Source organism: Ambystoma mexicanum, chromosome 12, assembly GCF_040938575.1.
Source record: "Ambystoma mexicanum isolate Mex_15411 chromosome 12, UKY_AmexF1_1, whole genome shotgun sequence".
NCBI classification, from domain to species: Eukaryota; Metazoa; Chordata; class Amphibia; order Caudata; family Ambystomatidae; genus Ambystoma; species Ambystoma mexicanum.
Window position 1 is genome coordinate 585228252 of NC_090936.1, and position 14764 is coordinate 585243015.

The 14764-nt window shown below is 48.8% G+C and overlaps 1 protein-coding gene across 6 annotated transcripts in view; it reads left to right on the forward strand.

The window, feature by feature from the left end:
- KDM2A (lysine demethylase 2A) overlaps window positions 1–14764 on the forward strand; it is a 1348567-nt gene that overhangs the window by 1270495 nt on the left and 63308 nt on the right. For all 6 annotated transcript variants that reach the window (XM_069628943.1, XM_069628942.1, XM_069628941.1 and 3 more), the window contains one exon: window positions 4008–4166. In XM_069628943.1, the coding sequence (XP_069485044.1) occupies window positions 4008–4166 (159 nt within the window). The remainder of the gene's footprint in view (window positions 1–4007; window positions 4167–14764) is intronic.

Consider the following 14764-nt stretch of genomic DNA (forward strand, 5'->3'; position numbering starts at 1 on the left):
CCTACCTGGACGACTGGCTCATCCGCGCCAAGACGAAGGAGCTCGCCGTGGTCCACACAGCAAGGACCGTCCAACTCCTCACGGACCTGGGATTCTCCGTGAACTACGCCAAATCCCACCTGGTGCCCGCGCAAGTCGCACTGATTCTGGGAGCGAGGCTCGACACAGTGTCCCGTCTGGCCTCCCCGTCGGAGGAGAGGACCAGGACCATCTTGGGCAAAGTGCAACGGATGTTGGTGGCCGACGCGGCCAAAGTGAGATCCATCAAGTCCCTCCTCGGGATGATGTCTTCCTGCATCTACCTCATTCCCATGTGCAGGCTCCGGATGCGCCCGTTGCAAGAATTCCTGGATGCGCGCTGGATCCAGACGACGGGCAGCTTCGAAGAAAGGATCAAGCTCGACGAGAGTTTCCGACGAGCGATACGGTGGTGGGGCACCCGCGCGCATCTGACGGCGGGCATGGACTTCCAGACCCCAGCCCACCAGGAGACTGTGACCACGGATGCCTCCCTGGAAGGGTGGGGAGCGCACACCGAAAATCTGCACGCGAGGGGACTCTGGCTCCCGACGGAGAAGTCCCTGCATATCAACGTCCTGGAGCTCCGTGCAGTGTTTTGGGCCCTCAGGTCCTTCCTTCCGTCCCTGAAGGGCAAGGTGGTGAGGATCTTCACCGACAACACCACCACCATGTTTTACATCAGGAAACAGGGCGGAACCAGGTCCCCAGCGCTGTCCAAGGAGGCGCAGGACCTGTGGCATTGGGCCGTCGCCCAAGGGATTTTTCTGGTGCCGTTTCATCTGGCAGGGATAAAAAACACCATCGCCGACTCACTCAGCAGGGAGCTGCGCTCGTGCCACGAGTGGGAACTACGGCAGGATCTGGTGGATCGCCTCTTCCGACGGTGGGGCACACCCCAGATCGACCTGTTTGCGACGGCGACGAACACCAAGTGCCGGAGGTTCGCCAGAAGGTTTCCCCAGACGAGGAGCATGGGCGATGCTTTCTCGTTCCCCTGGGAGGGCCTGTTCCTCTACGCGTTCCCTCCCTTGCCTCTGCTAATCCGGCTCGTCAACCAGCTCAAGAGGTCACGGTGCAGGATGATCCTCGTCGCACCTGCGTGGCCGAGGCAGATATGGTTCCCGGACCTTCTGGACTTGTCAGCATCCCCGCCGATCAAGCTGCCGGCGGACGCGGATCTACTCTCCAGGGAAGGAGGCGCCATCCTCCACCACGACCCGAAGTCGCTGAACTTGCAGGCCTGGCTCCTGCAGCGCTAGAGTTTGGAGGATACGACATACCGGCCGATTGCAGAGAGGTTCTTGCAAAGGCCAGGGCGTCCTCGACTCTTAAATGCTACGGACACAAATGGAAGAGGTTCTCTGTCTGGTGCCACGCACAGAAGATTAACCCTCTACGGATTACGGCTCCCCAAGTACTGCCGTACCTGCTGACGCTGGCCAAAGCTGGTCTGGCACACGCGTCCATCAAGATTCATCTTGCTGCGATCTCCCGATACGCCAGAACCACGGGGCGGACGTCCTTGTGGTCTCATCGTCTGGTGAAAGAGTTCATGAAGGGACTGTTCAGATCGTTCCCGCCGGTGAAGGCCCCGGCGTGGGAGCTCAACGTGGTGCTGACCAAGCTCATGGGACCTCCGTTCGAGCCTCTGCACTCGGCCCCGTTGAAGTTTCTATCGTGGAAAACAGCTTTTCTTGTGGCCATCACCTCCGCACGACGAGTGGGAGAGATCCAGGCCCTTTCCTGCAAGGCCCCGTACTTGACTTTCCACGACACGAGGGTAGTGCTCAGGACGCACCCCTCCTTCATGCCCAAGGTACCGTCGGACTTCCATCTCAACGAACCCTTGGTGTTGCCTGTGTTCTTCCCGTCGCCTTCGTCGCCGGCTGAGAGGACTTTGCACTCGCTGGATGTGGCTAGAGCGCTGAAGTTCTACGTGGACCGCACGAAGTGTTTTCGGAAGACGTCACAACTCTTTGTGAACTTTGGACCTGTCAATCAGGGGAAGGCTCTCTCGAAGGCTTCCATTTCCAGATGGCTCTCCGGCTGTATCATGTACTGTCATCGGTTGGCAAACCGACCGCTGCCTGGCCGTCCGAGAGCCCATTCCACCAGAGCGATCGCAGCTACCACGGCGTTCCTTTCTGGTGTGCCCCTGCTGGACATATGCAGGGCTGCTACGTGGAGGTCGACGCACACCTTCACGAAATTCTACTGCGTCGACCGGGATTCCAGGGAGGAGTCCAGGGTCGGCCAAGCAGTGCTGCGCAACCTGTTCGCCTGAGGTGAGCCTGGTGAGGAGGTAAGATGCTTAATGTTGAGTTTGATGTAATGCTTAATGTTGAGCCTTTGCCACCTCCCGTGGTTGTGCATGTGTGTACTGCTATGTATTCTTTATTCATGAGCATGTGAATCCATGCCAGACCCCATGCTGGAGAAGGAACAAGTTACTTACCTGTAACTGTTGTTCTCCAGCATGGGTCTGGCATGGATTCACATGCGAACCCTCCCGCCTACCCCTCTGCGGCTCTTCACTTGGTCATACTGCCACTTTACGTGCTTCCAAATCTGAAGATGGCTGCCAGAGGCGGTGCTTAGGTAGAGGGCAGTCATTGGCTGTGGTCAGTATGACGCAGAGACCAGTGATTGGTTATTACTACGAAAGACAGATCAGAAACGAAACTGATACTGGTTTTTTCTTTACCGAGGATTCCCAGCCTGACGACGGGGAATATTCATGAGCATGTGAATCCATGCCAGACCCATGCTGGAGAACAACAGTTACAGGTAAGTAACTTGTTCCTTCCTCCCGAAAGCAAATCACATTAAATAATATAGGTTATTTATAACGCACTTAATACCCAGAGGTTTCTAAGTGCGGACCCGGGGATCGAACCTGTGGTGCTCCTGTAATCTTGCTTCCAAGGCGAGCACGTTGCCCCTGAGTTATCCTCCCAAGACAATCAATTAAATGAAGTTTGAGAGGGATCAAACCACTAATATTACTTTAAAAGACAGAGCAAAGGCAAATTTTAAAGACTGTCAAGTTTGTGAGTGCATGTCGCATACTTATAAGTTAAGCCCTTGCAGGATAGTATACATGCAGAGTCAAGAGAAGAGAGTATATATCAGAGACTAGAAGTCTGGGCAGTACACCTATGACATATGTTCTGGTAGGAGAGTATACCCGGCAGATTCATGTCACAAAAACATATGAGAAAAGCCCTTGCAGGAGAGTATACCAGGCAGTTGCAAATGCATTAATTTAAGAAAGTCCTGGTAAGGAAACATACCAAACAAGGTCAACGTTTGACAGTGTGTAAAATACATCTGCTTAGGAAGTCCTGGTAAGGATTCAGCCGGACTGGCAAAAGGTCGAGTTAAAATATACCCAAGAGGATTGAAAACCTGGAAGGAGAGTGCACCAGTTATCCTACAAAGATGCAGACTAGCAACCAAGTTATTTTATATTCCAAGTGTGTTGTTGAGTAAGAGAAACCTAAGTAAAAGATATTCTTGAAAGTGCAAACAGGGTAAAGAGAAATCCAGGGTAAAGGAAACGCCCTGGAACAAAGAACTATATCCTTCTGGAACTTTTTGTGTTGGAGTTAAGCATTTCCTTTTTAAACATTTATACAACACTCCAGTCCAAAGACATTACACTTTTCATCTTAGTTAATTTTGTTAGAATGAGAGTGCCACAATAGTACTTTGCTGCGCAGGGCGGTTTGCTTTGGACATGTTGACATCGGACAGGCCCTTAGTTTTATGGTAAGTAGGGAAATTACCTCTTAGAGCAGGATCAGAGAGGCGTTTTCCAACCCCTTTTGTGTTCCAATAAAGGGTTATGGCCAAAATCATGTACCCCCTGTCCGCGTCTCATTCCTGGCTACCTCCACTCCCCCCCCCCCCAAAATGACAAACTGTCTTAAAGGTTGTGTAGTACAGAAAATACTATATTGCTCTGTCATCTTGCTCTTTTCCAGGCTTGAAAGACCTAATGCTGGCAGGCTGCTCGTGGAACGCCATCTCTGCTCTTGGCACTTCCATCTGCCCTCTTCTCAGGACTCTTGATCTACGGTGGGCACCTGGCATCAAGGACACCCAGATCCGGGACTTATTAACTCCGCCTTCTGAAAAACCTGGTAACTCCCATTTCCGCTTTTTTACTTTAACAGTGATCAAACAGGTGTTTTAGATGGGATGGCTTTTTCGGTTTTGTGGGGAGCTAACCTTGCCCGTTTTTTAGGGGTTAAGTAGTTTTTAAGGCAACTTAACCACATTACGAAACTGGCATTAATGGGGCAATGCTTGACCCTCAAATTGCAGGATGCTACACCCCATATAGAATTTGTTTGCAGAGACCACTGCTTTTCTGATGACATGAGGAGCTAGTCCTTTTCTTTCTTAACGTATTCATTTGCATGTTTAAGAAGTCATACCGCCATTGGTAGCTTCAGAGCATTTTGGGGGTTTGGTAGAGAAAAATGAGCAATGGTCTCTGATTTTCTTTTTCAGTATTATAAATTGAAGTATCTATCTATAGTCTGTCCCCCTTGCAGATATACTTTGGCAGTAGTGGATATTCATCTTAGGCAGCAGAGTGGATTTCGATGCCAAATTGTCTGCTGTGGTTGGAACATTCATTTATCACTTTATACTTCTATAACCACCCATTTGTACCGGATGGAAGGTTGTACTTGTGTAATTTTGCAAAGTAGATATGTTTCAAATGGTCTGTAAATTGCCATCAAAAGGTTGGTCTAGAGCAGTGGTCTTTGAACATTTTTTGGCCTGGCCCACACCTTCCCTTCCCACCACACCGCCCGCACCCCCACCCAGAGCAAAATTTGGGCAGGCTGTGCCTCCCCAGAAATGCCAAATGGACAGTATGTTTTGCATGCCATCACCGCACCCTACTCCCAGTATAGTCCCTGGGCTCTCCCCACCCATTCTGCTCCCACCACAATCCTGGGCTCCGCCATCCCGTTCCCAACACAGTCCGTGGCCCAGTGGCGGCTGGTGAATTTTTTTTAAGTGGAGGGGCATAATTATTTCCCCCAAAAATGCCATAGCGACCGAGCACAGTGAGGGAACCCGAACCAATCAAGGGGGTTTGGGAGATTTGCCCCCCGTGAATTCTTTTTTTAAAATAATGGGTTGGTTAAAATGGTGCATTGTAGAGCATTCTTAAAAAAAATGGGTAAATAGCCAAACTGTTTTCAATTAGTGCTTGGGGGACCAGGGAGCAGGCATGACATTTTTTACTGGACATCTATCATAGATGTACAGTAGAAAGATACCATTCCTGTCCCCTGGGCCTAACGCAATCAACATGAACATCCCTGTCCCCTGGGCTCCACAGCGCCTCAGAAGAATAGCTGATTTTGGTAGGGGGATTGGGCAACAACGGCATTTAGGTATTTTTTAAATGCCTTTGTTGTTGCTCCCCCTCGCACATGCAAACAAGCAGTGCCCCAGCCAGCATTTCCAATGAGCTATGTAATGCTGGTGAAGCAAAACGCCCCAGCACTTGCATGGCTCAGTGAGCATGTGCGGCTGGGGAACTAAACTGAACTGTCAAAGGGAAATGGTGTTTCCCTTTGACAGTTCTGCCAGCCCAGGAGCACTCCCTCAGCTGGAAAAAGCAGCTAAGGGGAGTGCTCATTGTTTCACTGGACTGGCTGCTTAGCTCCTCCATAATGGGTGAGGGGGCCACTGGATGGGCGCCCCCCTCACCCTTATGGATGAGCCTACCGGGCTCGGACTGGCCTATAGGGCAATGCCTGTACCAAAAATGCTAGTGTGGGCCTGTCAAAATGGGCCACCTTTTTGGCCAATGTGGGCCAGTTTGATGAATTACTTCACTATGCAGTTAGTCATTTTGACCATTGTTGTTGAATAAATATTCTTTAAATATCACAATTTACACAAAGCACCCACCTTGGGTACTATTCAAGCAGTCCGTGACTAAAGGAATGAATATCCATTTACAACTGCAGGCCACTTTTTCATTGGTGCCTGAGACAGTTTCATGATTCAGCCCGACCATGTGAGATTCCCTGCCCATTTCTTCCAATAAAAAAAACAAAAATGAATATTTTTTTATTTTACATTTCATGCTGGGCTCTCACGGCCCCCAGGGATGCGGCCACGGCGCCCTATGGGGGCGCACCCCACAGTTTGAATACTGCTGGTCTAAAGTATTTATTTTCCAATTTTGAAAATGGGCATCCACATATGCGAGTTGATAACCAGATATCTGCATTGTGTTTGTTCCTCCCTTAATGCTCCTCCAAGTAAACTGCATTGTTAGGTTTTTTTCTGAAACTCCACAAAACCTCAGCTTATTGAATCTAAGAGAATGAAGGAGACACAATTTGGGCCTTTTCAGATGGTGCCACTATTAGGGTCGTTTTTCTAAAGTTCACTTATGGTAGGACTTTACAAAACTATCCCCATGGTATATAGGCCCCAACTTCAAGTATACGTCTGTACTACTTAAGATTCCGGTAGTATGGCAGAGCAGCCAGGCTTATTTTAGGAGGGAGATGTGAATTGTAGGCAAGTACAACGAACTTGGAATATACATAGGCCCATAGAAACGCACATTTGTAGTTCTATCAAAGTGTAGATGTGCAGTGGAACCTGCTTCAGGAAGGCCTCCAAGAAGTCCCTGAACCTGTGCGATCACGCCTGCTGGCGGTCGTGTCTGAGGGGAAAATAGGTGACCCACAAAATCCTAAAAAATATGTTGGACGCAGCTGAGACGGCAGGGTGTACTCTGGCCCTGGGTACTCTTCTCAAAAGGCACACCTGGCTAAAGAACTCGGGGTTTAAGCCAGAGACTCCGACCTCCTTAATAAACCTGTGGAAGAAACAAATTTGTTTGGCAAGGCTGTAGACGATGCCTTGAAGACGGCGAAAAAAGCTGACGAGATTCTTAAGTCGCTTAATCAAATCACAGCCAGATCGGGAGGGGAAAACTCTTGCCGTTCCTTTCGGGGCCAGTCTTTTTCCCGATCTCCATACAGCCAGTATGGCGCAGATGGTACCCCATGGTCCTCCGGACAAGGCTCATCTGGCAGCAGCCAATACCAGCAGAGGAGACAAAGAGGCAATGGTAGAAGCAGAAACTCCACCCCAAGAGGCTCTCTGGCCTCCACTTCAAAATTACTCGCCAGTCCGGGGCCCCTCCCATACCTCCCTGCTCGGAGGACTTTTATCTTTTCTTCACGCATACAAGGGGATCACTTCAGACCAGTGGGTACTCAAGACCATCACACACGGTTGTTGTATTGAGTTCCACCTCGTTACCATCCACCAAGAAGCAGATGCCTATCGCCAGCACACCTGCAGATTCTGTTCAAAGAGGTGCAGATCCTTAAGGAAAGGGGTGCTGTTGAAGTCGTCCCCATTCAGGTAAACAAGGGTATTTATTCAGTGTACTTCCTTGTAACCAAAAAGGATCTCACCATGTGCCCTGTGTAAGACTTGCGCCCAGCGGACAAATAGGTCAAGCCACTAAAGTTCAGAATGACAGCATTGCAGGAAGTAATTCCACTGTTAACACAGGGGGATTACATGCCAACATTGGATGTTGGTAGGGAGAATTCTCAGAAGTTAATTCCCCGTCTACCTTAGAGACCCCCGGCTCTTTTTGCTGGATTTAAGGAATTTTTATCTCATGTAATTTTAATGTTTTATTCACTGTTTCTTTTGACTATGGAGTCTGACAAACTCCAGAGGCATCATCTTTACGTTGTGACACACAGCACCTTCAGTGCAGCGGCACAGGGAAGTTTCTTAGATTTCCCAAAGTTTTAAATACCTTCTCTTGGTGAAACTACTGTTTCCAAAAGCAGTGAAGTGAAATTGACTTTACTTACATTTTGTTACTTTCTAGACACAGCACACACTATCTTACCATAGTGTGCTTGAGGGGTTACTTAGTATCCCCTTTGTCTAGTTTCTCATGTAACATTTTTGTTACCCATCCTACAATTAATGGCTGGTGGCAGTGGTTTACTTTTTACTAGTGTTAGGCACAATTGTATGCAGTACCCTTTGGGTGCACTACAACAACTCTGACCACCTGGCAATAGGAACCCAACCTTTGGTATAAGTCTGTACTACACAGGTTGGTAGCATGTTAAGCAACCAGGCTTATCTCAAGAGGGGTCAATGTGAGCTGTAGGGGAGCTGCACAGAGATTCATAGTGAAAAGTAGTGAGAAACACTTACACACAAGGTTTCTTGAATAAACAATTATTAATTTATCAGTCGGAGTAAGCCTTCTTCAGAAGTGGGCAATACCACAGTAACACTCGAATACACTTCAAAACACACCTTTTTTTTAAACTTCATTTTTTATTAGCATTTTGTAAAGATTGTAACAGTAACAACTGGCACAGCCTCATAACTGATTCATTAAGCATCAACTTCTCTCCCCCAACTCCCCCCACCCTCCATCCAGTGTCACCACATGAAGAGACCAGCCTTGGAAGTTTCTCTTTTTTGTCTGTCGACGAGAAGATGTTTTGCATGCACTGCAGTCTCTTCTGGTGCTTGGGTTTTTTGCTTAATGGTTTATCTCACAAGTCACTTTAAGTTGTTAGGCTCGTACTGGGTTGGGGCTCCCTTCCCTCGAAGTATAACCTTCTAGTTCCTGTCCCCTTCGTCTGGTCCACCATCGCTACCCCCCCCCCCCTCTCCAACCCTGGTCCTGTGGCGGTGTTTAGCATTCAATGAACCTCCCATCCCCAGGATTGCTTCACCCTGTCTGTTTGTTGTGAATGTTTCCGGGTCATCATTGATCATCGCATTCAATTTGTCCATAAGGAACATGTGTTTCAGTTTATTCTGCCAATCCTTTTTACTGGGGATGTTTGAGCTCTTCCATTTTATGCTAGGGCTGCTCTTCCTGCTCGCAGCATCGTTTCCCACATCCTGTGGTATCTATACACATCAGAGTTCCCCGGTGACCTCTTCCGTCCATCCCCTCCAATCCCCCCAGTACTTTTGTATCAATGGACAGTACCACCCCATGTGCTCTCTTGTACTCACCTGGCCACATCCCCTTGGGCATTTCGGTGAGACCCCTGGAAATCTCTTTGATAACTTTAAGGTGGTCTCAATGCCAACCCTGTAAGACTTTTATTGTGTTCCATGTCGGCCGTGGGCAGGTTTCCATGGAAGGAAATCCGAAATACCTTCTTCCACGCCTCCTCTGTGAGGCCCTCTCCCGCTAATTCGTCCCAGTAGTGCTGGAACCCTCTCCTTTCTGTGAGGTTATTAGTGTTCAGTATTTTGTACAATTTGGATACCATACTCGTCCTAGAGCCGGTCGCGTCTAGTGCTTTCTCAAAGGGGGTTAGGATTGTCGTGATCTTTTGTTCCCACTTTTGGTCACATAAAATGCCTTGGACAGGAACTCGCCCCCCCCACCCCGTCCTGAACAGTTGGCCCACCCTTTCCATGCCTTTGTCTGACCAGTACTGTGCTTTTCTGAAGCCCTTGCTCCCCAGCCTGATAACTGGGCCCCACAGGGAGACCATCGGGGAGGGCCATGTCGTAAGATGCTCCATGTGTTTCCCTTCAAATTGACCATAGTACCCCTAGGGTTGGGTGGTGTAGAAGTTTACCTAGGATGGATCTTCGTGGTGCCCATAGGAGATTGTGCACCTTAAGGGGGTGTGTCCATATCTTCTAAATATGTCCAGTATGTGTTTGTGTTGTCTTGCATATGTTGAAAGAGTACCCGTAATTGGACTGCCCAGAAAGAGACTAAGGTCAGGTAAACCGAAACCCCCTTCCTTCCTCGGGAGGGTGGGGATTGCTCTCTTGGTCCTCGGGGTTTTCCCCTGCCATATGAAAGCCTGGATTGCTTTTTGGAGTTTGCTAAATGTCTTGTCTGGGACTTGTGATGGGAGGTACATAAAGAGATACAGGAGTCTCAGTAGGACGTTCATTTTTACCGCCGTCATACAACCGTACAACGGCAAGATCAAATTGCCCCATTTGAACAGATCTGTCTTGACCTCTGCCATTGTAGGATCGTAGTTGACCGGGGTCATTTTTCGCGAGGTCTCTTGTGAGGTGTATGCCCAAGTAACAGATCAAGGTCTTCTCTACGTTTATCCCCATGAACTTGTTTAAGGGGTCGAGTGTTGGGTCCTGCACCCTCATTGGGAGTAATATGGATTTTGATTTATTAATTTTAAACCCAGAGAATTTCCCCAAAGGTCTCGATTAACGAGAGTAACGGGGGAGTGATTGACGCGGGCTCACCGTATCCCAAAATGTTGTCTCGAATAAGGAGAGCTTGAATTCTATCTCGCCTCTCTGTATTCCCCTGATGTCCGGGTGTGTTCTCGCGGCTATGGCAAAGGGCTCCATCGTCAGGGAATATATTAGCGGAGAGAGGGGGCACCCCTGCATTGTACCCCTCAAAAGGTTGAACAGGGCTGAGAGTTCTCCGTTCACCTGCACCTTTGCCTTGGGGGCCCTGTACAGGACTGATATCCACTTTCGCATGTGTTCCCCAAAGCCCATCTTTTGGAGGAGTAGCATCATATACTGCCATTCGACTCTGTCGAAAGCCTTTTCTGCGTCTATAGACAGCAGGCATATGTCGAGGTCTGACGGTTGTGCATAGTGGGTCAAATTTATCGTCTTCCGGATGTTGTCCGATCCTTGTCGCCCCCTTATAAACTCCACCTGGTCGCCGTGGATTAGCGTTGGCATAAATCCCTCCATCCCTTTACTGAGTATTTTCGCAAGGATTTTAACATCTGTGTTCAGGAACGAAATCGGTCTGTAGGAGGAGCATTTGGTGGGGTCTTTCCCTTCCTTGGGTATGACCACTAGGATTTCCCCCCATCATAGTTTTGGGTAGGATGCCGCCTGCCAGGAATGCATTAAATACCTTGGCTAAGTGGGGGGCCAGTGTGGAGCAACATATTTGATAGAATTTCATGGAGAATCAGTCTTCTCCCGGAGGTATGACTACCTGGGTTTCTGCCCAGCTGTAGCTCTGCTATTTTCTCCCGGAGGGTTTTTTCTAGTTCCTTCCTTTCCCTTCTCTTTTGTGCCCCAGGTTTGATAAGGACACCCCTTATTGTTGCCTTAAAGGTGTCCTATGCGGTGTGTGGGCTGACCTCCCCGTTATCATTCAGGGCAAAGCATTCCACTATGTTGTCTAGGATAATTCTCGCTGTCACCTCATCCTTGATAAGAGCATTGTTGCACTTCCATTTCCCCTTTCTTTGTCTACCCCACCCTTCAACAGTGTGATCCTCACTAGATCATGATCAGACCAGGGGACTGGGTCTACCCTGTAGTCTGTAGCATAGGGAAGTAGTGCGTTGTCTATCAGGATGTAGTTAATCCTGGAGAAGGACTTGTGCGTCTTAGAGTAGTATGTGAATGGCGGGTCACCTGGGTTTCACTCGGGAGGGTATCGTCCAAGCCCAACTCCCGATTAACCCTCTGAAAGCATTGTGACGGGAGGTCCTCAGACATCTGGGGTGCATGAGGTTTTAACTTTTCTGTCCCTCAAGGGGTCTAGGACCATATTGAAATCCCCTCCCACTATGTGTGTGAAAGGTTGGAGCTTGTTTCTCACCTTCTCACAGATTTGTGCTTGGGCCTCATTGGGGCTATATACTAGTGCTAGGGTCAACAGGGTTCCCTGGAGTGTGCCCTTCACAAATAGGTAACGGCCTTCCGGGTCTTTAAGCGTGGACTCTACACAGTTTTGGTAGCGTGTTGAGCAGCCAAGCTTATCTCAAGAGGGGTCAATGTGAGCTGTAGGGGAGTTGCACAGAGATTCACAGTGACAAGTATTCAAATAAACACGCACAAGGTTTCTTGAGTAAACAATTATTCATTTATCAGTCAGTTAGAATAAGCCTTGTTCAGAAGGGAGCAACATAAAAAAAACACAAATATACTTCAATACTATACACTCTTAGTTTCTAAATCAGTGAAGACGCCTTTTGGGATGGCCCACAGACACAACCTACACCCTCAGGCGACTTCAATAGCTAGGGTGCTGGGGACATTAATATCTTACTGTTTGCATTTAGAACACTGTTAGAAGTTGGTAAAAAGGAAAAGGTTGGTAGAACAAACAAGAGACCACAAATATTAAGCAGGCAAATACTTTTGGATCCCCTAAGCAGAGTCATTCAATATTGTAGGCTAAACCAAAGTCAATGGTCAAAAGTCTTGTATAGGATGGAGCACCTCTGATAGGAAAGTCTTTGCACAATGTTTTAGAAGTCTTTTGAAGAAAAGAAGAATCAAATGTAGGGCCACAAGCTGTGTAGACTTGTGAGTGGTTGAAGATGCAAGCAACTCTACAATGAGAGGTAAATTCTCTCAGACTTTTACAGTACCTTTGTATTGAAGAAAATGTGCAGCAGATGACTTCTGTTCCTGAGCAGCCTTGCAGATCACACTGTTCCTGGGCCTCAGTCATGGAGACAAGAGGAAGGACTTCTGGGGACTCCGGCACTGCAATGGGACCTTCACCGCTCGCAACCGGTAATCTTTCCAACAAGTGGCCCTTCGGTGTTTCAGCTCCTTGCGACTACCGCAAATAGGAACACTGCGTTTCATGGCTGTCGAGATGTACTTTCCTTGCTTCTGGGGTCCTGCTCTCGCAGGCTCGGTCAGTCCTGCTTCCTGGAGCTCTTGGCCAACTTAAAAGCAACACACACAATCTGGTGTTCCTCTCCCTGACTATTCGGTTTCCAGCAGCAACTCTGTGGAAAATCAACCAGCTCCGAGAAGGATGTCCAGGTGGCTTACTTTGGAGTTGATTGGTTCCACCAACTCAAGGGGAGAAGTCCTTGCAGGGGCTTCTCCGTCAATACGAGTTTGGAGTTTCAGCACAGCAGCAGGGCTTCACTTAGCAAACCAACGGTCTAGGAGCTGCAGCAGGCGTCCCCTTCAAGTTCTTCGGTTCCTTCGTCCAGCGGTCGACTCTGCCTTCCAAGCCACAAGCCCCGCCTTTTATTCAGTTCTCTCCCATTCATTCCAGCCTAGCTGTCAGTCACCCAGCAGGGTGGCTGTCCTTGCCAGACAGTCCGCCGGCATATCACTACAGAGTGCATTTGGGTCTCCTAGGAGACTAAGCACATTGAGTTTCGGGCACCTCCCTCACTTCCTCCCTAACCCAGACACCCTGGCCAGAGGCGGGCTTCACTCGGGTCTGCTAGTACAGGGGCGGGTTTGTTGAGACAAATTGGTTTGACCAGGCTCCAGCCCGGTCACACAGGGGCAATGATTTAAAAGGAAGAGGAGAGGTACATTGTTTAGCTTGCTACACTTCACGCCCAATCTTCCGTGAGAACAGGACAGCTGTGCAGACGGCAGAGGGGAGGAGGTGGGGGTTGGCATGCTGGCTGTGCGTGGAGAATGAAGGGGAGAGGTGCAGGCTTGCATTCAGTGTTTGCATGTGGCCTAGTAGAAAATGGAGTCAGGAGTTAACCCAAAATTGAGTCTTGTGGCTCATATGCCATACACAGTTGTCATTCAATGGCTACCTCACACCTTGGCCAGAGGTGCACTATCAACTGCTGAATGAGCATAGCATATATGTGTTACTAGGAATGACGGGGGGCCTGGGAGACACTTCCTCCCTTACATTCCCCCATTTCATTAATTAAGTAACGAATACTACAACTCTCCCAAGCGTCTCTACTCAGCTTCGTCCCAAGCCGGAGGTCCCCTTCTTGGCATCCAGGCCCGACACACCGGCCTAAGGCTCTCCCCTGCTCGTGCATATTCATCTGGGTACAGGTCATGTAGATGCAGCCCCCGTCCCCTTCCAGATCTACCCATACTTCATCATACCATTCTAATTCACGGGGTTCCTTAATTGTGGTGTGCCATAGCGGATTTTTCTACAATGTATCCGGTGTTGTATATAGCCGTCATTCTATATTTGGGTTCTGAATCTTCTCCATGTGTTACCTGTACTACACCTGCTGCGTGGCCCATTGTCACCATCATAATTGCACTGTTAGGAATAGATTTTGCACAGCACCTGAGTCCCAATTGGCACCTACAAAAAATTTGCAAGAAAAAGACGATGCGGTATCAGCAGCTTCACAGCCATCGTAAGCCAAGACGGGACCCACTCTAACAGGTTGTCGAACCATGTGCTGGACTTCACTCCAACTTCTTCCTCTGAGATTGTGCACTGCTGCTATCACGTGTGATAATGTCCCATTGTCCGCATCGGCAGAGGGGGGTACGAAAGTGCAACATGCACACCCGATTTTTCGGCAAACAGCGCCATCCATTGCGGTTAGAAGGTCCAGCACGTACCGGTTTTGCATGGTCATCAGCCGCAGTGCTCTCAATTCCAACTTGATGACATAGTGTCGTTGGCTAGCTGGATGAGTTCCCAGCGGATTATCTGTATCTATTTTGCATTTGCTCGAGCTTGGATGCTAGGAACAAGGGACGCGAAGAATGTTTCTGCTGAAGTAAATTACTTAAACGTGTCGGGGATTTGCACCAAAAGTTCAGAGGATTCTGTAGAGATATAATTCGTTGATCTCCGTTTTCAGGATACTGTGCTCTGTAGCTGCTCTTCCGATAAGACATCATATGCAGAGGATTCTTCGTCGTTGACTGGGGTGCCTGGGACATCTTTGCTGGCACCCTCTCCCCTCGGATGTGGCTTTCTGGTATCACCATTAGGACTGAATGCAGCATTGCCAGAGCG